The sequence below is a fragment of the Thalassophryne amazonica genome, chromosome 12 (genome assembly GCF_902500255.1).
Source record: "Thalassophryne amazonica chromosome 12, fThaAma1.1, whole genome shotgun sequence".
NCBI classification, from domain to species: Eukaryota; Metazoa; Chordata; class Actinopteri; order Batrachoidiformes; family Batrachoididae; genus Thalassophryne; species Thalassophryne amazonica.
In genome coordinates, this window is record NC_047114.1 from 42417909 (window position 1) to 42445273 (window position 27365).

The window sequence follows — 27365 nt, forward strand, 5'->3', positions numbered from 1 at the left end:
CTGCATACTCATGCAGAAATAGCATAAACACTATTACCAAGTGCTAGACCAGAAATGACCAAGCAGTATTAGTTGAAATCGGAGGTACATCACAAACCTTAATGCACGTAATCCATTTACACATTTAAACTGTGATGACAACATTAATGCAGATAAGAACTTGAGATTTTAGCGCAACATATACTGCCTTCAAGATGATATTTTTGTTGCTACATTTTCCAACAAGACAATGCAAAACCACATTCTGCACACATTTCAAAGACATGGCCGTGGAAGAAGGTGGTACAGAAACTATATTGGCTTGCCTACAGACCTAATCTTTCCTCAACAGAGAATGTGTGAAAAAATTTTACGTGAAAAATTCAACAATGCCAAACTGTTGCACACATTAAGACATGTTTGCAGGAAGAATGCAACAAATACCTGAAAAGATTCACTTGTATCCTCAATGCCAAAATGTCTTTTAAATGATGTGAGAAGTTGTAGCTAAATTACAAAATAGTCCCAATTCTTCTTTCTTTATTTTGGAATATGTGTTGCAGGCCTGAAATGCAGGAATGGATGTATGCTAACAAGTAAAATGAAGTAGTCCAGACAGCACATGAAATATCTTGGGTTCATACTGTCTGCACTGAAATTTGAGTCAAAGTAAATTTAGAGTCACTGTTATGCTTGTTTAGTTGCATTTTCCACACCACACAATTTTTTTCTGATTTGGGTTTATAACTAAGCACTAATAAGTAAAATATGTAACCTTTTTCATATTTAAAAATATATAATTTCTTTACTATGATGGTTTGCAAATTTTGTGAAACTGGATTGTAATTACCCAGAATGCTGTGTTTTCCGTCTTTTCAATGTTAAATTAATAGTTTAAAAAAATTGTGGGAATATTCAGTCTATTCAATGACTTTCCCAGCCCGTCTAAAATATTTGCTTGATATTTTTGTTCTTTCTTTTTTTTAATTCCTTTTTTTCCCATGAACTCAAACAGCATTAGATGACATTGGGGGTCGGTTCTACCAAAACCTCTTTTAAAGTTTTAAGAATTCATAAATAAGATTATTCATTTTGCGTATTGATGGGGTTTTCTTTTTTTTTTTTTTGGTTCCTTTTGCAGGAAGCTACACTGCACAAGAAACTACATCCACATACATCTGTTTGTGTCATTCATACTGAAAGCTGTAGCTGTTTTCATCAAGGACGTGGTTCTGTATGAGGTCGGTGAGACAGACAACTGCCAGTCATCTGTGAGTACACTACTCTTGAACACTTCTGTCTCTCTCACTGGTGTGTGTGTGTGTGTGGGGGGGGGGGGGGGGGGGTATTAAAAGAGCTATAAAGTTTATTGGCTTTCATCCCTAAGTCCATCTCAGGCAAGACAAAAAGTATCTATTCATATACTTAATTAGAACCTGTCCAATGTGAAAGGCTTTGTCTTGATGTTTACTCAACACACTGAACGTTCTTCTGGGTGTAGCAGTGTTTGCCAAGTCCCTCCCACTCCAGGGAGACAACGTTTCCCATTCATCTAGCTAGCAGGATGTTGCCAAACCTCATGTTTGCTGAGCATTCAGACTGAGAAGCCTTTTGCCAATAAATCACACATTTTGATATCACCTCTGAATCACTTCATCTTCACATCTTGATGTCAGGATTAAAACTCCACAAGTGTTAAGGACTTTGATAAGATGCTGGATGTCCTACTTGGGATATTTTTGTACAATAGGAAGGGTGTATTTCTGTTTGCGTCATCAGATTGTGAACGTCATCGGTGATTTGGCAGGTGTCCATAGATCTGTTGCTTCATGAGAGGGTAAGCTCAGCCCGTTATAAATCCACACCTACTTTATTATTGCTCAGTGCAGCTCGTTAATGGCTCATGTTGAGCACACTCAATACTATGTCCTCCTCAGGGTACACAAACACAGCTGCTGAACATCTCAACATTTTTTTTAAGTTTTATTTATTTGCATGCAGTATCCCACTTTTATACGACCAAGTGTAATTGAACAACTGGCTGCAGACCAAGTGTGTGTGTGTGTGTGTGTGTGTGTGTGTGCATGTGTGTGTGAGAGATGCAGCGAGGGAGAGAGCTCATGTAAGAGATTTACTGTTCAAATGAAAAGATATAAGCAGTTGATGATGGAGGTCATGGAGGGAACACTGGAGGGCTGCAAGGTAGGGAAGGAAACCAGGTGGAGCTGGTGGCGGCTCCAGATCTGCAAGGTAACAAACAAAGTATTAAACAAGATAACGAGGGGTCAAGGACTGAAAATGGCAAAAAAAATGCACAGAACAAGAAACTAGAGGCCAACTGTACCACAAGAGAATGGAATAATCTGGCAGCGTCCTTCTGCTCAGCCAGGTCTTAAGAAGACACTCATAATTACAGCCAGGTGTGTCGCAGCTGCAGGTATTTCTCATAATCAGATCCACTGGAGGGAAGGAGAGAAAACAACAAATGAGGAAGGAGAGGAAAACTGACTGCAACCCCAACCACAACAGCACTCCCCCTCAAAGAGAGCCCCCGGGCGAACAACCCAGGGCAACTGGGTGGGCACTGTTGAAGTCCCACAGCAACAAGGGATCCAGGATCAAGGGGTGGGAGATCCAGGACCCATAGCCCTCCCAGTCCACCAAAAACTGAAGACTCCGACCCTGGTGACAAACATTCAGCAGTTGTTGCATGGTGAAAGCTGGATGACCATCCACAAGACATGCCGGAGGAGGGGGATTGGCCGGAGGACACCAAGGGCTGGTCCTGACCGGATGCAGATGAGAGGCATGGAATACTGGGTGAATACGGAGAGTCCTGGGAAGTCGAAGTCTGACTGCCTCGGTGTTGACAACACAGTCAATCACAAACAGGCGCAGGTACAGTGGAGCCAGTTGGTCGGCTTCCGCCTTCAATAGTATGTCCGTGGGTGAAAGCCACACCTCCTCCATGTGGTGAAAATCAGGGGCTGGTGTACAGCAAAGGTCTGCATAGTGGCGGTCCCGGGAGCCAAGCAAGGAAGAGCGGGTTGTCCTCCAGAAACTGGATTCCAACTCTTCATTGAGCCACTCTACTTGCCCTTTTGTCTGGGGATAAAACCCAGATGATAGACTCACAGTCGCTCCCAGAGAGTTGCAGAAAAACTTCATGACCTGGGAGGTGAACCAGGGCCTCCAGTCTGAGGCGATGTCCAGTGGAATGCCATGCAAATGGAAGACATGGTGGGATCAAGAGATCTGCTGTTTTTAGGGTAACGGGAGCTTCGGAAGAAGGATGAAGTGGATGGCCTTGGAGAAGCGGTTAGCAGTGGTGAGGATGACTGTGTGTTCTTTTGATAAGGGAAGTCCAGTAACAAAATCCTAACAGATGTGTGACCAGGGGCTATGGGGAACTACTACAGATCAGAGGAGTCTGGATTGGGTTGGTGTGCCCCTGGCACAAAGGGAAATAACTGATAAATGGTAAATGGACTGCATTTTTATAGCGCTTTCCCATCTGCATCAGACGCTCAAAGCGCCTTACAATAATGCCTAACATTCACCCTGATGTCAGGGTGCTGCCATACAAGGCGCTCGCTACACACCGGGAACAACTCGGGGATTAAGTACATTGCCCAAAGGCCCTTAGTAATTTTTCGGTCAGGCTGGAATATGAACCAAGGATCCTCTGTTCTCAAGCCCAACACCTAACCACTAGACCATCACCTCCAAGGGAACAAGACAAAACAAACTTGTTGCAGTCTGCAGAGGACCACCAGAAATGTTTCTTGAGTATGGATAATGTGCAATGGATACCAGGATGACAGATGAATGAAAAAACTGAAGAACTTGAGATACCAGAGAGGGAGGAACAAACAAATGACCAGGTGGACTCCCACATGGGTCAGGGCACTGCAGCTGGGCTTCCTGAATCAGTTGTTCACTGTCCCAGGTGTGGTTCTCTACATTGACAGAACAAGGAAGGATGTCTGTAGGATATGTATCTGAGTTAAACTGATGGGAGAGGGCATTGGGTTTGCTATTCTTGGATAAGTAATAAGTCTGTAAGTGATAACAAAATCAAACCAGGCAAAAATTGGGCATATATGGCTTGGCAAGGGTTTAATCTCTTGGCAGCTTGGATGTATGCAAGGTTCTTGTGATCTGTCCAGACTATAAATGGAATAGCAGGATTCACCTTAGCCAGGGACAGACAGCGAGAGAAAAATGCACAGGGGGTGCTGTTTATTGTCGGGCCCTACCTGCGAAAGCACAATTCTGACCCCGCTGTCAGAGACATCGACCGCCACAATAAACTTGTGGCTGGGAGTAGGTTGTATGTGTATTGGGGTAGTAGTGAACAGTTGTTTAAGACATAAAATTGCCTGCTTGGCAGCAGGCGTCCAGACATCAGGAGTCTTAATTGAGGTGATTGTGGTTAATGGAAAAACTACTTGACTGTAATTACAGATAAACCTGTGGTTGAAATTTTCCAAACCCTAGGAACTGTTGAAGCTGTTTGAGGGTGGTTGGAGTTGGCCATTTACTGACTGCCCTGATCTTGTCTGTGTCTGGTCATCCCTTGTTTGAAGATAAACCCTAAAAAGGCAACAGATGGCAAATGGAAAGCACAGGTTTCAGCCTTAACAAGTAGCCGATTTTCCTACAGCTGGTGGAGGAGGTGATGAACGTGTATCTGATGTTCTTTGGTGTCTAAGAAAAGATAAGAATGTCATCCAAACAGACCAAGACAAATCAATTGAGGATCTCGCATTGTACATCATTGACCAACCCCTAGAAGGTGGCAGAAGCATTGGTGAGACCAAAGGGCATAACAATATTTTCAAAATACCCCAAGGGGGTGTTAAACATGGTCTTCCACTCATCCTCCTCCCTGATGTGGGTGATTGCAGAGAGGGAGGTGTCATCTAGGGCTTTAACCCTGTGGGGATACACTAGTTTCCAATTCCACAAAATTTTACCTTGGAAAAAATTTTCAAGTTCAAAGTCCTGTTAGAAGTTACTTTTCATAAGCTAAATTAGATGTGATCAAATGTCAGGAGTATGTATTTAATTCATGCACTTCAATCAAGTCTTTTGTTTTTTGTTTTTTTAACTTTTTTGATTGCTGAATTCTTTTTCAGATAATTTTCACAGAACTTTGATTATCTATGCAATGTACAATTTGTCACTGATTTTTGGCACTTGGTTTGCAACTGGTAACTGGAAGATGGACAAACAGACATAAAATTGGAACCTCCATCCAATTTTGGTGGTGTAGGTAAATCCATAACAGAAAAATGAGAGTGATTGAGGCACTTTTGATCTGATCAAACAGCTCTCATGCATATTCCAGCAGTCTGTATGCAAACTGCAGGCTCCCTCTAAACTTGTGACAGCTGTGGTGTTGTGTAATAAAACTGCACATTTTAGAGTAGGCTTTTATTGCGAGTCCTCCTAGGTACGTCTGTGTGGTAATGAGTGGTGCCACCATGGATTTTGGGCTCCATGAAAAGAAATCATACTGGGCCACCCCCCATATTATTTTGTCAGTATTATAATTGTATTAGGGTCCTCTCTGGGCCCTTGTCAATCATGGGTCCCTAGAATCGTTCTTCTTTTTCTGCCCTTTTTGGCACCTCTGGCGGTAATCATGCTTTTAATCACTTACAAAATGGATGGATTATTTTGACAAGAGTGAGCTGCTCACGAACATAGTGTTATGAGAGCAGCTAATACTGAGGAGTCTTCCCCTTTAAGAGAGAGAGCTCTGCATGCTGTGATAACGTGAGTGTGTGCGTGTGTGGCGGGCTGAGCGGGAGGAGACGAGTGTGGAATGTAGCAGGTTAGCAGAGAGAGAGAAAAATATAAAAAAAAAGAGAAAAGTGTGACTTTGCGGAAGAAGTGTTCGGTTAATAACTGCCGTAATAAAAATAAGGCTTAGAAGGGTAAAGTGTGTCCGTCCATCTGTTCACTGGCTGCCGTGCAGAGTCGATTGGGTTGTTGAACCTGAAGCTACAGTAGTTCAGCCCTGGAGGACAACCGAATGTTTTCCCCTACGCTCCTGAACCACGGTCCAGGGGCTGAGTAGGAAAGTTCAACATTGGCGACCACGAAGGGACTGGAGTTACATAAGACGGCAGTGGTGAGCGATGAACAGCAAGTTGATACGGACAATAATTGCTATCTGACTAGCAAGCCCAAGATGCTAAGTAAAACAGTAGCCGCTAGCTGCCGGCCTGCTGATGCAAACACAAGTCGCATTACTGGGGATGAAATGAATTATTCCAACCCGTTCATGACGGGGACTGCAGTTGGAGGACAGCAAGAGGATAATGTAGGTGAGCTGATTGAGAGACCTGGAAGTGTGAATCCCTTTTTCTGTGAAGAGGAGCCATTTGAAATGAGGCAAGGAGGGACACAAACTTCACGTGTCCCAGTTTTCCAGCACAAACCCCTTCGCTGACCAAAAGTACTGTTTCCATGACTGTGATGTACGGAATAAAGCACCATGTCACCATGCATATAAACACCAAATGCAGCATGCAGCTACGCCTTCAACTGCTGCCTGTGCAAATGCTTTCCCTTCTGCCCATATGGGGAGGTTCTGCCAGAGTACACCAGTTGCATGTAACCCCCCATGCCCCACAGGCCCAGGGCCGCAGGCTCCGTACTGTAACATACCACTGGACTTTGACTGTGAACCTTCACCAGAGCAAAAGCCCAGTCACACTGTGCAGCTAAAGAGCCTTTCACCCAAATCTGTGCGGCCCAAATCATGTACACATCAGTCTCGGCATGCACATCACCAGGTTTCATCAGAAAGTGAGGATGATTGCGATCAGAGAGAACGAGTTCCAACCTTACGTCCCGGTCAATATGATGGCACCACCCCATGGAAAGAGTTCCTGCACCGGTTTGAAAGTTGTGCTAAAGCGAATTACTGGTCAGAAAAGACTAAAGCCATCCAGCTAAAGTTTTGTCTGGTGGGTGCAGCAGGAGCGGTAGTACACAGAAATCCCCGCTCATCACAGTGGGATTACTGCCACTTGGTGGAGGAAATGGAGACTGCATATGGCCCTTCTTCAGAGAATGCAGCTGCAGTGGCTGTCGAGCTGAGACGGCGCATCCGCAAACCGGGTGAGGCTCTTCATGTCTTGAGGGATGACATCTATGAGAAAGTGTCTGTAGCCTACAGCAACAGGACTGAGACTGAGCAGGACTCCATTGGTGTTGAAGTCTTCATTAATGCTGTAGGAGATACAGAAATGGTACAGAAACTGTTAGAGGAACAGCCCCAAACACTAGCCCGAGCCTACCATATAGCCCACCGTCATGAGACCACCAAACGGGCAGCGGCATATGTCACAGGCCTCATGCACTCAGGGGCACCTACCATGTACGAGAAGAGGACCCGCACTGCTGTCATCAGGGAAGGTGCAGAGGAAGAGGAGTGGCTAAAGACTCCTGTGGCCCCACAAGCAGCCAGTTTGGAACCCAGACCTCCTGACACCAGTTTACATTTCCCGCAGGGAGGAGATTCGTTGTCACAATTGTTCAGGGTGGGGTCACATGAGGAGAAATTGCCCCTCACCAAAGAATGCTAACAAAGCCCAAGCTTCAACAAGTTCCCCCAAAACCCAGAGCCCTGCTGTGCTTCACCTAAAAGCACCAAGTCAAGAAATGAGCATCCACATGAGCGTGCATAACCTGGATGTGTGTGCTGTGCTGGACAGTGCGGCTCAGAAAAGTGTGCTACCACTTTTCTATTACAATGCCTTCCACCCTGCCGAGCGGCCTCCACTCCAGCCGTCAATCACAAAGACTCTGCTTGGTATCGGGCCTGGTGATGTGCCTGTGCTCGGTGAGGCTTACATCCCTGTACAGATCAACCGCCATGAAGTGAGTGTGCACTTCCTAGTGGCTGATGTAGCCACTAACGATGCTCTGCTGGGCCACCCATTCTTGGTTCAAGCCAAAGCACATCTGGACTATGAAAATCAGAAGATAGTGCTCTTTGGTGAGGCAGTACCTTATTTTCAAGGGGAAAAAGGTTCAAGGTCAAATGCAGTAAGAGTGTCACGAACTGTGGTGCTAGAACCTGGACAAGAGTATCTGGTTCGAGGCCACCCTTGCAAAGGGGAACGAGTTAGAGGGGAAGTAATGCTGTGCCCCACCAAAGGCTTTGTTGAAAAACATAAACTGCTAGTTGCCCGTGTCTTGGTGGATGCTCAACCCTCCAAAGCAGTGCCCTTCCGTTGTTTTAACCCTGGCAATACCGCGGTTACTGTAAAGAAAGGGGCCATTGTGGGGTTTCTCCACCCTGTCAAAGCTGTACAGCCCACAGAAGTCACAGATCAGGTTGAGCAAGCTGACAGCTGCACCATTGCTGTTCCCCCACACCTACAAGAGCTCCATGCCCAGAGCTCCACTGAACTTAAACCAGAAGAGCGGCTCCAGCTAGCCCAGCTCCTACGCACTTATGCGAGCGTGTTCTCCACTGGCAGACAAGCAAATTCAGGACGGATTAGAGGCGGGAGTGGCCCGTCGCAGCCATAGCAGTTGGGCTTCCCCAGTAGTGATGGTGCGTAAAAAGGATGGGACGTACCGTCTCTGCATAGACTACAGAGCCCTAAATGATGCCACCATCAAGGATGCATATCCGCTGCCCCGCATCCAAGACACACTCGACACCCTCTCTTCCACCAAATGGTTCAGCACACTGGACCTCGCTTCCGGCTACTGACAGGTCGAGGTGACCCCCAGGGCATGTAAGGCAGCCGCCTTCTGCACCAGGAAAGGACTTTTTGAGTGGAATGTCATGCCGTTTGGACTGTGCAATGCACCAGCAACATTCCAGGAGCTGATGGACCATGTCCTGACTGGTATGCAGTGGGAGACCTGCCTGGTGTACTTGGATGACATAATTGTGCTGGGCAGGAATGTGGCAGAGATGTTGCAGTGTTTAGGCCAGGTTTTTGACCATCTTCGCCAGGCCAACCTCAAGTTAAAACCTGCCAAATGTTGTCTCTTCCGCCGCCAGGTGGCCTACTTGGGCCACATCGTTTCAGAGGATGGTGTAGCCACTGACCCCAGCAAGATCCAGAAGGTGAAAGAGTGGCCGACACCTAGATCAACCCAGGAGGTACGTCAGTTTGTAGGCCTTGCCTCATACTATCGGCATTTTGTGAAAGACTTTGCTGCTGTGGCTGAACCCCTCCATGCCCTTAATAAGAAATATGCCCGGTTTCAGTGGAGTGCAGAATGCCAGGCAGCATTTGATGAACTCAAACACCGGCTGACCACAGCCCCTGTCCTGGGCTATCCACTTGACCAAGGTGACATGATACTGGACACTGATGCGAGCGATGTGGGCATCGGCGCTGTGCTTTCACAAATCCAGCAGGGCAAAGAGCGCATATTAGCATATGGGAGTCGCAAGTTGTCAAAAACTGAGCGGAATTACTGCACCACACGGCGTGAGCTGCTGGCCGTGGTGGAGTTTACAAGACATTTTCGGCAGTATCTCCTGGGGCGGCCCTCCATCGTACGTACAGATCACAGCAGTCTTCGGTGGCTCACAAGGCTGAAAGAACCTGAGGGACAGCTGTCCATGGTGGTTGGAAAGGCTTGCCGAATACGACTTGGAAATTGTCCATCGCCCCGGCAGGTCGCACACAAATGCTGATAGCCTCTCTAGGAGACCATGCCGCCAGTATTGTCCATGTAGGCTTCCAGACCCTTTCCTTTACTCGGAGAATGTCATTCATCAAGCTGTGCAGTGCGACTTGGACTCTGACATCAACCAGGTGATGTTGAGTCCAGTGGGGGTAGAGGGACCCACAGCTCCCACAGTAGCAAATCCAGTGGGGGTACACAAGGAAATCCCAGCTGATGTGCATGGTTCTGGGTTTCGTGAAAGAATCTGTAGGTCTGAGGTGAATAACTCTGAGCTGTTCAGTGGTTGGTCTGCAGAGGAGCTGCAGCATGCTCAGAAGGCTGATCCAGATATTGCACCTATCAGGGCATGGATGGAGGCCAGTGAAGAACGGCCACCCTGGCTAACAGTCTCAGAGCACAGCCCAGCCACAAAGACATATTGGAGCCAGTGGAAGCGGCTCTACATCAGAGATGGAATACTGGTCAGGCGTTTCTACTGCCTAGATGATACCCAGTTCTACCCACAGGTTGTACTCCCTCAGGCCCTTCGATCCGATGTCATGAGACAGATGCATGAGGGGCAGGTGGGGGTACACTTTGGGGTGGAAAGGACTGTAGCTCGCCTGCAGACCCGATACTACTGGTACAGAATGAGAGAGGATGTTACCCTCTGGTGCAGTACCTGTATCAGCTGTGCAGCCAAAGCCAGGCCCCGGAAGACACCGCAGGCACCTATGGGCACTGTCAGAGTTGGAGCCCCCATGGAACGCATTGCCTTGGACATCATGGGACCATTGAATGAGACAGAGCGTAAACAGTCATTTGTGCTTGTGATTCAGGACTATTTCACAAAGTTTGTGGAAGCTTTTCCCCTGCCTGACCAGCAGGCTGTGACTGTGGCCAGAGTGTTGGCCTCAGAGTGGGTGTGCCGTTTTGGGGTGCCACAGACACTGCACAGTGACCAAGGCCGAAATTTCAAATCAGAGGTGTTCCAGGAAATGTGCAAATTGTTCGGCATTGAGAAGACACGCACCACACCCTTTCGACCTCAGTCTGATGGCCAAGTTGAGAGATTTAACGCCACCTTGCAAAAGATACTAGCCACTACGGCTGAGCGCTGCCATTGGGACTGGGACCTCATGATCCCCTATGCTGTAATGGCCTACAGAGCAACAAAGCACAGCGCAACTGGTTTCACTCCCAACTTCATGATGTTTGGCCGGGAAGTGAGCGAACCGGTGGATCTGGTGGCTGGCCTGCCCCCAAGCACTGATACAGCCCCCTCAGTCCCCAAATTTGTCCAACAGACCCGAGAGCGCCTGGAACTAGCTCATCAAATTGCCAGGGAAGTCCTTGGTGAGTCGGTGCAACGTGCAAAGAGACAATATGACAAAAACTGCTGCTGCACACAGTACTAGATTGGCGACGCTGTGTGGTATCTAATCAAGGGCACCCGGAAAGTCAGGAACAGGGTTAAGAAATTCCTGCCATCCTATGAGGGCCCTTACTTCATCTTGGGGCATTTGGATGATCTGGTGTAAAGCATCCAGAAAGGCCCGAAGACCAAAGTGAAGGTAGCTCACCACGATCAATTGAAGCCGTACCGCTGCCGTGACCTACTGGACAACACTTGGGCTCTGGAGCGGGCTCGCAACTGGGCACCTGTGGAGGTGTCACCCCCGACGTTGAGCGAGGATCCTGCAGACTATACCCTTGGTTTGACTCAACTGTTCAACAGCATCAACACCGTAGCTGGGAAGGCCCCCGACTGCAACTCTTCAGATCCAGCCATGGCCAACACACCTATTCCCTCCACCCTGCCTCCGGACTCGGCTGCTCCCCTTGACTCTCAGGACAGTGGGGGCGGGGTGGTGGAACGTCAGCAGGGCCATAACTGTTGGAGGCCGATTCGCCAGCGAAAGTCGCCGGTCCGTTTTGGTGAGTGGGTTGACTGAATTCATCATTCATAAACAGGGTTTTCTTAAAAAAAAAAAAAAAAGTGCACAGGTTGTAAGCACTTGAAAAAAAAAGAGTTCAGAGAATGGAGTGTTTTGACTTTTGCACTGATATTGCATTTGCTGTTATTTTGCTGTTCAGGTTAGGGTTGAGTGTTACAAATGTCCTGCCCTGAAATGGTCGGCTAACTGCTAACAAAGAGCCCCAGATGGAAGGGTTTTAGCCACACGACGGGTGATACTAATCTCGTTTATACTTCCAGGTTCGTGCTCTGCCATGATGTGCTTGTATGTGTACTTTCATGGAGTGGAAATATGTAAATTGCCATCCATAGTGGGGGTAGTGTTATGAGAGCAGCTAATACTGAGGAGTCTTCCCCTTTAAGAGAGAGAGCTCTGCATGCTGTGATAACGTCAGTGCGTGCGTGTGTGGCGGGCTGAGCGGGAGGAGACGTGTGGAACGTAGCAGGTTAGCAGAGAGAGAGAAAAATATAAAAAAAGAGAAAAGTGTGACTTTGCGGAAGAAGTGTTCGGTTAATAACTGCCGTAATAAAAATAAGGCTTAGAAGGGTAAAGTGTGTCCGTCCATCTGTTCACTGGCTGCCGTGCAGAGTCGATTGGGTTGTTGAACCTGAAGCTACAGTAGTTCAGCCCTGGAGGACAACCGAATGTTTTCCCCTACGCTCCTGAACCACGGTCCAGGGGCTGAGTAGGAAAGTTCAACAACAGATTTTAACAATTTTGATCGAAAAATTCTAGAGAAATAATCCTTTTGTGCAGATAAAAGAAATCTTTGATCTTTTACCTCAGTGCATGAAAAATGGGAATGAAAACAAGTGTTGCATTTATATTTTTGTTGTTATTTTGATCACCCTGTCTTTTCCACACCCTAAGAACTATTGAATCCCGGTATTGCAGACCGAACAGTCCGCACCTAAAAATCGGTCCACCTTTTACATCTGCGCATGCTTCATTTCGGAGCACAGCAGCACGTCTGAGATGGAGTCTCTTCACCCAAAGCAATCAAATGGATTAATGGGATTATTAACCATCAGATGATAAAGGTAAAACCTCTAAATCATTCTAAAGTCAGTTTTAAGCAGAAACAAGGTCGTTTTAAGCAAAAATGAGGTGAAAATCTGTGACGCTTTGAAATGTCTGACGTGCAGTGTACGCATCAGCCAGCAGCTCATTTAGCTGCAGCGCACTGATCACTTCCTCCATCTGTTCTGATGAAATAATGCTGAATTTATGTGGAAATGATTGTTTTACGAAAGCTTCAGATATCTGTCCTGATAGATGATGACTGGAGTGCAGTTTGAAGCAGAAAGGAGGTGTTAATGCATGAACCGCGTCATCAGGGGGGACCAATTTTTAGGGGGACCATTTGGTCGGCGACACCAGTATGCTAGTGCTCATGCCCATGAACATTTACATTTTTATTTTTTTATGGCAGCAATTAAATAAAAGACTGCAGGATTATTTCTACAAAAAAGAAAACATTGTGCATGTTAAAGTTAAAGTGAAAAAAAATTCTGCAATGTTGCCTGAATTAAGTACAACTAGAAAAAAATAGCATATTCCTTTAATTAATTGATTAATTAATTTATTTATTTATTGTGACCTTGGCATGAGCTTAATGATGTGTTTGACCCTCTGTTAATGTAGATATGGACCAGTGTTTCACATCATGGGATTCTCTCTTATAATAAAATTACAGCTTTTTTTCTTTGCTTTGTACAGGTGTAATTATAAGGAAAAACATGAAAATCATAATTGCTTGATCACAGACCTAATTATGCCAGCAGCCATAATTAGAATAACCAACCCTGTAGGATTCTCTCTAATTAGGTCATTGTGATTATGTTCTTAGTGCCAAGCCACGTCTAACACAGTGGTTCTCCTATAAGTGAAATATCAGTGCTAATTTGTCATCCCTGCTGCTCATGGCAACAAAATGGCCCTTCATTACTTTAATTGTAATAAAATCTGCGTTGATATGATGTCACGCTCAGCTAATGGGTCACTGCACTCACTCTCACGTAGGTGGGCTGTGAAGTTGTGGTGGTCTTCTTCCAGTATGGCGTCATGGCAAGTTTCTTCTGGCTGCTGGTGGAGGGTCTTTATCTGCACGCGCTGTTAGCTGTCTCCTTCTTCTCGGAGCGGAAGTACTTCTGGTGGTATATCTTCATCGGCTGGGGTATGTGTCTGACACCAACTGCTCCATTTTCTTTGCGAAAGGGGTCATTTTACCATTTTGTTGAAGTGGTGCTCAGTTCGGCAGATGGGAAATGGAAGTTATTTAAATGGTTTCTCTTTTTGCTACAACATATCTACTCATATCCAAAAGTAAGGGTTGATATTTCTGAGAGGAAAATAAATTGTATCTCTACATCTGCCATTGAATGAGTTTTGCTGCTGATTTTAGACAGGTTTGGGATGAAAATTATTAGTTGAGGACTAATCTTAACTTTAAATTAATGTTCAAATCTAACAGTTTTATAAAACCCTGTACAACTATAACTTGAAAATATTAACACAGTTAACTACATGGAAACAATATTGTGGTACTACTAGAGGCAAAATGTTTATTCAAAGGCCTTAAGTGTAGGGAGTGTTGACTGCTGGTGGATGTTGGCCTGTGTCAGTTCCTGCTTGATCTCTGTCCTGAGTGAAACATTCAAGTGTGTTTCTAAGCATAGGCAAACTTAATGGTTGCCTATGGCACCACTTGCATGGGGCTTGCCAAGTGGATGTGCGCTACTACCACTAACAATTAGATTTCCAAGCAAGTATTAAGGGTCCAAGCACCCCCTGTGCCACCGCTGATCCAGGCATGCCCCAGACAGGGACCACGGAGAAGCAAGCAGCAACACAAAGGGCACGTTTCATTTTGCCCAAAATGTATACTTTTGAATTCCGGGGCAGTCACGGATTTCCCCCAAACTGGTGGCAGTAATGCACCGGTCAGCCTACCACCAAAACAGAAGAAGAAGAAGAATCCCTGTCTGCTGCAACCATATCCAGATAATCACTGTTCAGTCTGAAACTACTGGTGACATTGGAACACCATGTTTCCAAATTAACTGTTCTTAAAAATATGACTTTTACAAATGTGGTGACATGTCTTACTCTTTGTGAACATCTGAACAACATTTAAGGACACCTTGTGGCACATTTTACCAAATAGAGTTAAAGAAATGTTCGCAGTATCCTAGATGAAGCTAGCAAATTTGATATTTGGCACAGGCATTAATGTGAGGGAATTTTCAATTATTTCAGCTGTTGTAAAATTTCTTCAAAAATATGAGATGATTTTTTGTCAAATTACTTATCAGCCTTTGGTCTAATAGTAAAATTGGGCCGTGTAAGACTCTCAGGCAAGATCTACATGAAATTTCGAGCATGTTAGAGCTCTGAAATTCATATAAATATGCTTTGCAATGCCATCTAGTGGCATAGTTCCACCAAATTTGGCACTGTGACTCTAACAGAGGCCATCCATGCGTCTGCAAAACTGCATGCCATTTGGTTACCCAATTAATGAGAAAACCCATCATAAATGAAATAACTCTCGACAGTCAAAGTCAAAAAACTTGCAAACAGAGGAAAACAATTGAAAACTGCTGGTTCAGTTTTTCAGAGTCATGAAGTGTAAAACATTCTGACACCAATCTGGCCTTCCTGCGTCAAAAATCCAGAGACGAGTTCATTTTGCATATTTGGGAATTTTGCAAAAATAAAGGGTTAAAGCACAAATGTGTGTAGCCTATACTTGTAGAAAGAGGTAAAAAGTTATTAGAAGTTGTTTTTATCAAAAGATATTTATTATTTATAGCACCGCCTAGCAGATTTTACTTTGCATTTTCTGTATATGGCTAGGTGTTCTACCAATCTACCAAATTTCATGCTATTTGGAAAACCCATCATTAATTAAATATTATTACATATGGTCAAACTCAAAGTCAAGAAACTTGTAAACACAGTAAAAAAAAAATCATGATTTAGGTCCGATTTTTCAGAGTCATATTCCAGAAAATATTTTGACACCAATCTGGCCTTTCTGTGCCAAAAATATAGAGACAGGTTTGCTCTGGCCTATTTTCAGTGGTGGGCACAGATAACCAAAAAATTAACTTTGATAACAGATAATCAGATAACTGAAAAGTTATCTTCGATAAAGATAAAACAATAAACCACCCAAAAATGTATCGGAAGTTACAGATAACAGATAAATTCCAATATTGTCTCTGGTACATTTACAACTACTAATAAAACAAATTTAAGTTTTAATGCCACAATAGCTTCTAGTAATATTAAAAGTAACAACAGACCCAAACAATGATACCACACTTTCATATTTGAACATTCTGCCCCTGCTGGAAGCGCTTGTTTACTACAGAGCTCCCAGCACAGAGGCATTCTGAGAGCAGCCATAAAGCCAGCTCTCTATCAATTACAACACTCCGGTCAGGCGGAGGTCTTGAAAAATAAAGTCATGCTGACTTATGGTTTTGATTTATAAATAACACTAATACCGATAGAATAACTCCATTAATGTCAATTCTGTCATTTGTACAAAGTTAAAATATAGCATATATCTTTTAATGTTGAATAATGCACTAATTCTGAGGTTTTGTAACAAACACGGACAGATCGCAAAGGATTCTGGGTAAAAGTGCCTCTGCTAAACACTGATTGGTTCAGTCATTCATTATGTAAACCAACACGTTAATGTGACGTCTGTCGTGTGTTGGTGTTTCCAGATAAATGTGCTTTTGTAAAATATTCCATTTTTTTATTTGTAAAAACAGGCATTTTTATGGAGCCCTGGAAGTGTCATCGCAAAATGTTTTGCATGTGGAGAGAATGTGCGCACGTTTTATGATGTTGTAAAACGTGCTTTACACTGTGCAAGATGATTTTTCATGCAGGATTTTTTTGGACCAAGTTTCAGGTTAATCACGTGTCCTGCATCGTGTAGTGTACATGGAGTAACAAGCTGCGTTTAACATCTCAGGACCACCTCCTGATAGCCGATCGTATGGTCCAATGAAAATCAAACCTGTTTGATATTATTCTGGTCAGCCGTCGTGAGGGTATCCTGCTGCTGAAAAGCTACAAGCATCTAATGGCTCGCACTGTGCCTGTGCAAACACCACAGAGCTGTCTTGTAATGTTATTATTATTATTATTTTAAACTTCATTTGTAAAAAAAAAAAAAAAAGCCATTTGCAAAGCCAAAAGTTGATTTGGTGCCCAGACGCTTAGTACTTAGGGCGAATACTGCCATGAACACTACTGGCCAGTAGATGGCAGTAGAGGCCTTGAAAACAAAATTCCAGATAATCCCTGTCTGCTACATTTAAAATGCGTGGAATTTAACAAACGCAAATACCGTCTATAAACCCAGAGAATATATTCACGAGAGTTTTAGGCACTAGAGTTTAATGCTGTTGTCTTTGGAGCCTGAACAGAGTGTGTGAAATGCAATTGTCCTGTTGTGAACGTACTGAGATTACATCATCCTATCCATAATGCACTGCTGGGCACAGCATGTGCTCACAAAACCTTAAAAATTAGCACATTACTTTAAAACTAAAACATATATCTAATATTTTCACTTTCTAAAACTTCAGACATGACAGTAATTTTAAATAACTTGTCCAAAATTAGTTTGGTTAAAATTTGAACCATAAGTTAAAAATGTATGCCTCTGGATGACTTAGGTGATATTGCCAGCATATCGGTATGGTGTTAAAGGAAATGATTTTTTTTTTTGGCCATTTCTCCTTTGTCTATAGAGGATAGAGACATTTCTCATAGAAGCAGCTCTCTTCTGTTAGTAGAGGGTGTAACTGTCTATCTGTTACAAAACTCTTAACAGGTCAGTGTTGAACTGATTTTAAATTTAAAAAAGGCTTGTTGCTGTTCAGCTTTGTTTATTGGTCTAAAGGTTATCGGAGAAAAATGAATCGGAAGATAATTGGTCCAATAATGATTTTTAAAGTTATCTAAAAAGATAATCCGATAATGAAAATATTATCTTCGATAATTATCTGTTATCGGTTTATCGGAAGTGTGCCCACCACTGCCTATTTTGCATGTTTTGCAAATTCCAAAAAACCTATCTTGGCACAAAGAGACATGGCTTGTACCACTGGAAAGACCTTAATCCACGGATCGCAACAGCATAAAGGTTTCAGATGTGTGACTGATGGATCAGAATTCATTACAAGTGCTTTTTTCAATGCAGTTTTATTATTTATCATGCCACCTAGCGTTATTTACTGGCAATTTTTTTATATACAGACATTTTACACTGTGCTCTTCACACCATAAACAGTATTCTAATTGAAGTTGGAAAATGTGGCAGTATTTGGTCCATCCATTAGGGCCCCATCACACATAACACGATTGAAGCCAACTATCGTTGGAGGAATTGCATGCCATTCGTGAAAAATCTGAGCCGTCTCAAACACCTCGTACACCTGTCGCTACAACCATTTGCACACACAAGCGGCCGAAAGACAGTGAATTCCCTGCTCGTGCCCATTCATCCCCTCTCTCGACATGTGGCGGCCAAATTCCAGCTGTCACACACGAGCATCTAAGACCGCTCACCGGGCACTTAGAAAAGGCATTGCTATTCATGCACCTGGCACAGTAGTAGATAGCAGGCAACCACATTCGAGCTGTCTGTGAAAAGTGTCCAAGTGCCCCACGATTGTGGTGCTCCCAAGCAACACACATGGGTGTAACTGTGCCGACTGCCCCCGCCCCCACACATTTATTTAAGCATTTAAGTTAAGCATTTATTTTTGTTAATAATATATTTTTGTTAATTATTTTGTTAATCACTTACCCTTAAAATTCTTGGAAAATCAAACTGGCTGAATTACCAACCTATTTGACTAGAAGAAAATTATACTCAACAAAAATATAAATGCAACACTTTTGGTTTTGCTCCCATTTTGTATGAGACGAACTCAAAGATCTAAAACTTTTTCCACATACACAATATCACCATTTCCCTCAAATATTGTTCACAAACCAGTCGAAATCTGTGATAGTGAGCACTTCTCCTTTGCTGAGATAATCCATCCCACCTCACAGGTGTGCCATATCAAGATGCTGATTAGACACCATGATTAGTGCACAGGTGTGCCTTAGACTGCCCACAATAAAAGGCCACTCTGAAAGGTGCAGTTTTGTTTTATTGGGGGGGGGATACCAGTCAGTATCTGGTGTGACCACCATTTGCCTCATGCAGTGCAACACATCTCCTTCGCATCATCCGTGAAGAGAACACCTCTCCAACGTGCCAAACGCCAGCGAATGTGAGCATTTGCCCACTCAAGTCGGTTACAACGACGAACTGGAGTCAGGTCGAGACCCCGATGAGGATGACGAGCATGCAGATGACCTTCCCTGAGACGGTTTCTGACAGTTTGTGCAGAAATTCTTTGGTTATGCAAACCGATTGTTCCAGCAGCTGTCCGAGTGGCTGGTCTCAGACGATCTTGGAGGTGAACATGCTGGATGTGGAGGTCCTGGGCTGGTGTGGTTACATGTGGTCTGTGGTTGTGAGGCTGGTTGAATGTACTGCCAAATTCTCTGAAACGCCTTTGGAGACGGCTTATGGTAGAGAAATGAACATTCAATACACGAGCAACAGCTCTGGTTGACATTCCTGCTGTCAGCATGCCAACTGCACGCTCCCTCAAATCTTGCGACATCTGTGGCATCGTGCTGTGTGATAAAACTGCACCTTTCAGAGTGGCCTTTTATTGTGGGCAGTCTAAGGCACACCTGTGCACTAATCATGGTGTCTAATCAGTATCTTGATATGGCACACCTGTGAGGTGGGATGGATTATCTCAGCAAAGGAGAAGTGCCCACTATCACAGATTTCGACTGGTTTGTGAACAATATTTGAGGGAAATGATGATATTGTGTATGTGGAAAAAGTTTTAGATCTTTGAGTTCATCTCATACAAAATGGGAGCAAAACCAAAAGTGTTGCATTTATATTTTTGTTGAGTGTAGTTGACTAGTCTGGTAGTGGTTAGTCATACTCGACTATTAGGACTCATCATCACAACCCAGACATGGTGCCAAATACAAAAGTATTTGTATTTGAAAATACTTAAATACATTTTTCGGAATATTTGTATTTTCTGATTTTGAATTCAAAGTATTTGTATTTCAAATACATTGCCGATCCCAAATATTTCCAAATACTTTTACAAATACTTGTACAAATCTCTGTGACACCGTGTGGAATATAGATTGTGATAGTTTGATTATTGCCTGTGATATTATAGTAGTGAATTTGTGATAAAACTAGGGGTGGGCAAACATAAAAAATCTTAATCGCATTAACTCAATGACTTTCTGTGATTAATCATGATAAATCACATGGTATATGTGAAACCCAAAAATGAATTCAAAAGCCGCTTAAAAGCACAGTTTTATTTGAAAATGTAAATGAACATTGCATAAATTTGAAAATGTAAATTTCAACTGAAACACACTAATGAAATCAAATATAAAACCACTGGCAGGTCATTTGTTATCCTGTTTCATATGAAAATAACAATATTCTTGTCCATGACTAAATGTACTAAAACAAATACGTCACAATTGTACACATACCACAATTTGATACGTGTACAATTGTGATGTATTTGTTTTAGTATATTTAGATTTTGTTGTGATTTGGCACTTTATAAGCTGATTAAACTGAATTGAAATTGAACATTTTATTGAGTCTTAAAGTAAATAAATATGAAATTGGTCACTGGATCCTTAAACTTTGGACATAATGAACTCTACATGGTGGATCCTTGATCTCTGGACATAAATAGGAATAAACAAAATCTGTAGTTTTTGTCAAAAGCATTTCCTTTCAGACATTATTGGCATGAAAATGTTTCCATATATCTGAGCTGAGCTTACAGCTGCTGTGCTTCACTTCAGGATGTAATTTGAAAAGAAAATACAGCACGTTTCATTTTGGGAGGAAAAAAAAACGTTTTAGTCGATTGTAGTTTCTTGTCTGTATTACATTTGGAAAGAGGTGTCATTTTATTTAAAGCGGCGATTCATTTTGAAGTTATTAATTCCGACCGGACTCTGTCTCAGCCGCGCAGCGTTTTGAGCTGTGTGAACGGAACGGAGGACGATTCTCGTTTCTTGACAGCAACAAGACATGACTTTAATCCACACAAAAGTGACTGACGATATTTTAATGGCTTTGCGAGGGGTTAAGAAGCGGCTTGCCGTTTCTGAAGAGCAGTGAATCAAAGAACCAACGAGCTACTGGATCGAAGCATTGCTTCAATGGTTCATGGTTTCAAAGTGGAGCCGCGCTGCAGAAATAGTTTATTACAGACCAAACCCTGAATATCCGACTTTATTTGTACGTCCGTATGACTCTGAAACTCGGAAAAATACGTATCATTTACGGACTATAGGTTGACATGAAAACCACCGAAAAGCTGTGTTCACCGCGGGGACACGTTCGGCTATTCGAGATTATTCAAGATTTTTTTTTTTTTTACCGACAACGAACGATGCGTAAAAAAAATTTTGACCGATGCAGCTGCATCGGTCCAAACCGGTCTGGATCCGGGCCTGATCCTGTAGAACTTTGTACCGAAAATGTCCATTCAAAAGTTCGGCGTCTTTCTGCATTTTGTTTTGTTGTGCATTGCATAGCCTGTACGTTTCTCGATGTCGTTTTCTGTGTGAACTCAGCTATCAGCAGGAAGCAGCAGCATAAGCTCGCCCCCGACTGACGCTTTCAAAATAAAAGGCAATGAGCAACAGTCATAAAAGGCTAAAAAAACAAAACAAAAAACCCCCCGCAGCATTAAGGGGAGGAACAAAATTGTCGGCGATAATGACCTCAATAATTAACGCAACGTTAGCGCGTTAACGTTGCCCAGCCCTAGATAAAACATTCAATCCTTTACTTATCAATAGTATTTGGTCATGCTATTTTCACAATAAATTGTCACCGGTTTATCAGTTTTGTGTTGATTTGTTACCTCTGCCAAGGAGGTTATGTTCTCGGTCGAGTTTGTTTGTTGTCTGTCTGTCAGCAGGATAACTCAAAAAGTTTTGAACGTATTTTGATGACATTTTGTGGAGTGGTTGGAAATGACAAGAGGAACAGGTGATTACATTTTAGTGGTGATCCGGATCACGATCCGGATCCAGGAATTTTTGAAAGGATTCTTCACCATTGCAGGATAGGGGGAATTTTGACATTCTAGTTTCTAACGCCACAAAAACAAGGCAGAAAAGCTTGAAACATAGGGTGTAACATAGTCAAATGTTCTATCAAACAACAAGGTTTGGTGATGATCGGATCCGGATTCCGGATCTGGTGATCCAGAATATGCAAAAATATAGGGAAAATAGAAAATGTGTCAGTGTGAGGTGACAAATGAAGCTAGAGATGCACAACTAACACCAAATTGTAGCTGAATCTGTACTGATTCAGTAAGGTGTCATCAGATTTGATGTAGCTTCAAATGTTATGGAGCTAGATCCAGAAGAAAACCACCATTACCGAAAAATCATTTTTATACAATAACGTTTGAACTAATAAAGACATAAAAGTGATTCCATGTTCTAGTGGTATGTTTTCATGGTCAAAGGATGTCAAATATACAGGAAAGAAAAGTGTATGTATCATAGTTTTGCTTGTAACACTGAATTGTTGAATAGATCACTGTGCCAAGGAGGGAGTCTCTTTAGGGTCAGTGACCCTATGGCCTTGGTGGAGGTTTGCACTCTCTGAGTGCTTCTAGTTGTTTATAGTTCATAGAAACTATTTGTATTTGTATTTGAAATACTCAAAATATAAAGTATTTGTATTTGAAAAAGTACAAAGTATTTGTATCTGTATTTGGATTCGAAAATCTAAAGTATTTATATTTGTATTTAAATACAATGCAAAGTATTTGACCCCATGTCTGTCACAACCACAGTTTTAGAACTACCGCTGTTATGAGAGGTCAATAAATTAAAATAATTTAAAACATCTTTTATTTTAATTTTGTGCTGAGGTTTATATGAGTAAATACAGAAAATATTTGTTTGTTTATGCCATCAGATGTAAAAATGCAAAGAATGTTCATTGTTCATTTATCATCATGTCACACTTTATTTTGGTGACTCCACATTATCACCATTTTATATGTTTTCATTGTTGAGGAATCATAGTTGAGGAATCATTTCCTCATTGTCCGGTGGTAGATACTTAAAATTGTGATTAAATGCTTGGGTGGGTCTTCAGTGATTTTAGTGTTTCACAGTGTTCAAAGTGGCAGCATTCTTAAGTTTGCCAGCGGCTGTATGAGAAAACAAGCCATCTGTTTCTTTCAAAACACCGCAAGTGGAAAATGATGAAAATTTTTTATTTTGTATTTTAGATCTGAAATGCTCTTTTTGTGCATCATATAATATTTTTGCCCCAAACATCCGATTCTGTCTCAGCTGAACACAGTGCCTTCGTCTTCTTTTGACCAATTGGTTGTACCACCTCAGTAGGGATGGGATGACTAGTCGTAATAGTCTACTACAAGTAGCTAACATTCGACTAATCAACTATTTTTTATTAGTCGACCAGTTGAAAGCCATTTATTGAGTTCATTTAACTCTTAAAAGAATAGACCTGCTGGAGCTGCCACCCCTCCCTTCACTCAGTGAAAAAACTGTGTGAACCTTGGCAGGTGAATTAGTCAACTCAAACAGGTAGTCTATGTCTAGTAAATGAATGTAGGTCAGGGGTGCTCAGGTTCAGTCCTTGAGATCTACCTTCCTGACACTCTTAGTTGTCTCCCTGCTCCAACACACCTGAATCCAGTGAAAATTAAAAGTCTGCTAACAAGTCTTTCATTGGATTCAGGTGTGTTGGAGCAGGGAGACAACTAAGAGTGTCAGGAAGGTAGATCTCGAGGACTCGTACTTGAGCACCCCTGATGTAGGTCTTGTCTACATGCTAGTGTTGTTTTTTGTATTTGTGATTTTGTGCTTATATTTGTTAAAATAAATGTTACATTTGCATTTCATCATGAAGATTCGAAATTGGCTTAATTCAATCAGTGTGAAATTTAGACATCAATTAGGTGACTAGTCAATGACTACTGGTACCCCACTAGTCAACTAACCCTACTCCTCAGTGATCTAAATGTCTAAGTCACACTGTGATGGATTGAAGAAAGTATGAGTAATGGAAATGAAATTTTGATAAATGTTTGTGTCTGTTTTTGTCCTGTACAAATCTTTTTCACTAAATGCGTTCCTTGTCAGTTGATGTCTGGTGAGTCCATTGGAAAGTTTTGTGTATGCTCAAAACTTTGAGTGGGCATCAGACAGAGAGCTTCCCTGGTGGTTGCATGATTGTTTACTGTTTTGTCCTGTACTTGTTCGTAGCTTGCCGGTAGACATTAGTTTTATTTGTGTGTTATATGGTCATCTTCTGTTCACATCTGGAAGCACTGTGCACGCACATTCTGTGGTTGTTCACTCATTCCATCACTCATATCCACCTGAGACCTATGGATTAGGTGATTTTTGACACCGGATTATGTCAATCCATTGGTAATCACTTTACTCAGTCCATCACATTGTGACTACACCTTTACATTTAAAATGTAAATTTAATAAATTCAACAGTCATTATCAAAATTTCTGGTGTCCTTTCCCCATCACATACAAAGTAAGTCTATAAATAAGCTGAAGGCTGTGAGCAGCAAAATAAAATAAAGCTTGTGTCTTTGACACAGACACCAGGATGAGCTAATATTGGCTCAGAGTACATATGAGTTGTGGTAAAATGATAAGCAAAGCCAAAAGGAAACATAACTTTATGTTATAAAACTTTCATGGCTGTAAAGTCATCCAGAAGATTAGTAGTATACACATGCTCAGTGCTTGGTGTCGTATTTGGTAGCGTCAGTGTCGTGTTTATTTGAAGTCAGAGGACACAACTGATCATTTCTCTTTGACAGTGTGTATTATTTTGTGTTGGATTAACTTAAAATGTGTTTGTTTCTTGTTCACAGTGCCTCCAGTTATCTTTATCTCAGCATGGGTGATTACAAAGGTTTCTATGAATGATCCCGGGTGAGTTCAATGTTTGGCTTTTTCATCTCCATCTTTGAAATGAAGTCATTACTATTTCCAGAAGAAAATAAGGTGGGAAAGTGCACAGTAAATTTTGCAGCGTGAATCAATTCTATCACAGTGTAAAATCAACTCTTATTGGAGTAGAAACACTTGATTTGACAAGACGGTAGAGCTGATTTCACTCTGTAATAGTGTATTTTATTGTATTTAGACTGGGACCAAATGTTATCCTGGCAGAGTATATTTTACTCAGCAAAAGTGGTAGCAGAACTAGCTGAAAACAACACAACAGCTGTTGCACATTTTTAAAAAACACTTTATAGCAGGGGTGAAACAGAACTCGTGGTTCACTCTGGATCACAGTTTTTAGTCATCATTTGATAATTTTTCAGATCAGCAAAAAAGGGACTCAAATATAATTTTGTTTTGCGATTGGTGCACAACTTGGCAAAAGTCAGGAAAAGTCTTTTCTTTTAGTTTGTTTATTTTGTTTTATTTTTCTGGAGCTCAATGAACGACCATCGATCTTGACCCCACCCACACTCGGCTCAGTGGGCTCAGGTGAAGTTTTTATGGTTGTCAGAGGGACAGCTCATAAAGACATGAACATATTCCTGTGGTATTTGTCCTGGTATCAAAGTGGAGTTGATTTGATTTTAAGGTGAATGTAGAGCTAGATTTTTTTAATTCTTATTTCTCTCATTTCAAAGGGGAGAAGCTTTTGAAATGGTTTGAATTTCTGTGAAACATTGTTTTTTAAAAATATATTTAATTGTTTTTATTTTTATTTTTTTAATTAGGTTTTTAGTTGTGGGGTACTTTAGTTCTCAGTGCTCGTTGTTTTAAATGTGCTGTATAAATAAAATTTCTATTATTACTATTATGTAATCACGAATTTATAATAATACCAATAAAAGAAGTTATTGTGTATCTCATTTAAAAATGCAACAAATTAATCATATTACACTGACCACAACTTTCAATGCAACAGCCATGTTTATTCAGGTGCAAACAATATTCTGCACAAACCCAAAATTGGATCAGCACAAACATTACAAAAAGCTGTCATACACTTGTCTAACATCACCAACAAATTATAATAGGTGGGTAGTTCATTTGCACATGTCAAAGTGTGGATCTGGATCATCAACACCGGAGCCTTGTGGGGTCACCTGTGGCATCACACAGAGCTTGAAATTTGTGATGCAGAGAGGTCCATCAGATGGTGGTTTTTGCCTGTTTGTCCACCTTAGAATCCCTGTGACAACTCTTGCACTTTGGATGGTTGTGGATTACACCTCCTCACATGATGATTCTAAAATCCCAAAGTCATTAAGATCTTGAGAACGTGGGATCCATTCAAGTGACAAAATATTATTTTGTCTCAGTAGCCATTTAGCCGAGCATATGTTCACATTAAAAGCTATTGCAACCTGTTTCTGTTGCATTTGCAATCATGCACACGACAGATCCTTCTCATGCTGATTTTGACCTCATCGTACCATAGCCAAAGATTGCATCAAAACAATGCTAAGTGATATTTATACATAGCAATATTTGTGCTTTATTCAATTCAGTTTATTTATGTAGAGCCAAATTGCAACAATGCTGCCCCAAGGGGCTTCGCATGAGTCAGGTCTAACCTTATCAACCCCACTGAGCAAGCACACAAGCGACAGTGGTAAGGAAAATCTCCCTATGATGATAATGAGGAAGAAACCTAAAGCAGACCCGACTCAGAGGGATGACAAACTGCATCAAGCATTCTAGCGGTTACAAGGTTTTTACAAAAGATGAAGAAAAAATAGAGAGTCAGTTATTAAGGTCCAAATTGTCTGTCTTGGTGCAGAATCTCAAGTTTCAGCTCTTGAATACTTCTGCAGAGACATTGGTAAAGTGGTCACCAGCAGCTAGCCCTGCGCTTCCTTAACAAACCCACAATTTAGATATAGTGAGGCTGAGACCTGTTCCGTTGTTAATAACATGATTTAAAAGGAGAGGAAACATAATTCCATACTGCACCAGTATGCTAGCCCTACAAGAGGGAGAATAGATGAGTCTTTACTCTGGACTTGAATGTCTCTACAGAGTCCAACTGTTTTATCTCTGCAGGGGAGATCATTCCACAGGAAATATGGAAAATTTGGCAAGGATTGTGTGTGGAATTCTACTCCAACTTGATTAAGTAGCAAAAAAAAAAAAAAAAAAAAAAAAATCTACTCATGTGCCAAAAAGTGGAACAAGCTTTAGAAAACATTAAATGGCATCAACTTTTATTGGCCTTAGGAGATTTGCATTATAGAATGAAATAAAAAATCATTGTCACAGTTTATGAGCCAAAAATAGTTGACATTTTTGGGTGTTGCGTTGTAAGTTTGGGTTGGTGTACAAACCACTTAAAATCTGATTCAGAAAATGATCAGTAAGAATATATATTATGAGTTCAGGTAAAACCAGGAGGTGATCAAACTGCTATGATGTGATCAGAACTCACCGTGATGCACATTCTTATCATAGTTGGTCCTTAAATTCTGCAATACACTGTGCATTTGTGTTTGATCCTGGCGTATTGAGCATTTGTATTGTATAACTGTGTATTATACAGCTGGCTTTAGTTGAAACAAAGGA

The 27365-nt window shown here is 42.1% G+C and overlaps 1 protein-coding gene and 1 long non-coding RNA gene across 2 annotated transcripts in view; one reads left to right on the forward strand and one right to left on the reverse strand.

The window, feature by feature from the left end:
* LOC117522089 (vasoactive intestinal polypeptide receptor-like) overlaps positions 1–27365 on the forward strand; it is a 105869-nt gene that overhangs the window by 66630 nt on the left and 11874 nt on the right. Inside the window, exons 6-8 of the mRNA XM_034183466.1 lie at positions 1121–1250; positions 13638–13791; positions 24674–24734. Coding sequence (XP_034039357.1) covers positions 1121–1250; positions 13638–13791; positions 24674–24734 — 345 coding nt within the window. The remainder of the gene's footprint in view (positions 1–1120; positions 1251–13637; positions 13792–24673; positions 24735–27365) is intronic.
* On the reverse strand, positions 601–25912 carry LOC117522090. Its single transcript, XR_004564141.1, has 4 exons — positions 25785–25912; positions 19404–19410; positions 4949–4958; positions 601–610 (listed from the first exon to the last, which is right to left on the reverse strand). It is a non-coding gene; the product is annotated as an uncharacterized LOC117522090 (long non-coding RNA).